At 35.5% G+C, this 1375-nt stretch overlaps 1 protein-coding gene across 1 annotated transcript; it reads left to right on the top strand.

The window, feature by feature from the left end:
• The first annotated feature begins 773 nt into the window (after positions 1 to 773).
• On the top strand, positions 774 to 1124 carry LOC105562880 (stress response protein NST1-like). Its single transcript, XM_012014027.1, has one exon. It carries the CDS (start codon positions 774 to 776, stop codon positions 1122 to 1124), a length of 351 nt encoding a protein of 116 aa, XP_011869417.1.
• Positions 1125 to 1375: the final 251 nt, after the last annotated feature.

Below are 1375 nucleotides of genomic sequence, written 5' to 3'. Positions count from 1 at the left end.
TCTTGATAATATTTGTCAATTAAATTACATTTTGAGTTATCTTTTCTGTAATTCTCCTATGAAAATTGTATTCTTTAACATTTGATTACACAGATGATTTTATTATTTAAAAAATCTAATCTCCGTAATTTGAAGTAGTAAATTTTTTTAAAGAATTTATTATATTAATTACCAAATAAAAGAAATTTAAGACTGTAAAGCAATATGAGAAGGTTAACGGACGGGCAAATCAGGATAGTAAAATAATATTAGTAGATAAATATGTAATTTATTCTGTAATAATTTAGAAGAGAACAATGTACGTTTTGACAATCTTGTCAAAAGCTAGCCGACAACGTAATAAAATTATAATATTTAACGAACTGTGTCACAATAAACAATATTAATAAGTCAATTATAAGTCAAACAATAGGGACTCGCGATACGACAGTGAAAGTGTACAGACGTGTAGAGCGACGGAAGAAGAAAATTGTGAAGAGTAGTGGATTTGGAGGAAGGAAGGAGAGAGGAGACGGAGGGTCAGAGAGAGCGGAGGCAGGAGAACAAGGAGATATAAGGTAGGTCAGACACAAAGAACTGAATTGCAGATTAGGAGGCAATATAGAGACAGGTAGGAGACGAAATAGGTTAGAGTGACAGGTAAGAACACCAGGGAGATAAAGAGGAGGGAAGCGACAACTGCCGGAGGAAAAATAAAGTAAAGGAAGGGAACTTACCGACAGCAATAAGAAACAGATAACCGACAGGAAAGAGGCGGATAAGCGTACCGACGGATGGGGAAAGAAGGAGAAAAAGCAACGGAAAAGAAGCAGCAAGGAGATAAAGAAGACAGGAAAGAGGACGAAAATAGAAGGAAAATGAAGGGTAGGCCAACGAGAGCAGAAGAGCTGGGAAAACAGAGAAGGAGAACGGATAGCCTAGGAACAATCAAAGAATTTCTGCAAAAAAGGAAAAGAGAGGAAATAGAAGAAGAAACAGCAAAAGCAGAGAAAGAAATAATAGAAAAATTCAACACACTAAGAAAAATTGACAGATCACCACCGAACAAGAAAGAAAGGGAAGAAAAAAAGAACATGGCAACAGAGGAAATGCTGAGAGAAATACTAAGGAGAATGGAAGATTAAGAGAAGGAAAGAAAAAAAGATAAGGAAGAAATAAAAAACGAAATAAAGGAGCTGAAGAAAGAATATAAGAGGAGAGAAGAAATATGGGAGAAGCAAAGAGAGAAAATGGAAGAGAGAATAAAAAAATTGGAAGAGAAAGCAGAGAGAGAGGACACGGAAAGAGAAGGAGGCAAAGAAGGAGGAATGATAATAGAAAAAATGAAAGAAATAGAAAAAACAGAAAGGGAAGAGAGAAGGAGAAGGAGAAACAG

This window comes from Vollenhovia emeryi, unplaced genomic scaffold, assembly GCF_000949405.1.
Source record: "Vollenhovia emeryi isolate VEMERY1.0 unplaced genomic scaffold, V.emery_V1.0 DF944645.1, whole genome shotgun sequence".
NCBI classification, from domain to species: Eukaryota; Metazoa; Arthropoda; class Insecta; order Hymenoptera; family Formicidae; genus Vollenhovia; species Vollenhovia emeryi.
Note: the sequence above shows the minus strand (reverse complement) of the source record. Positions and strands in the feature narration are given on the sequence as shown.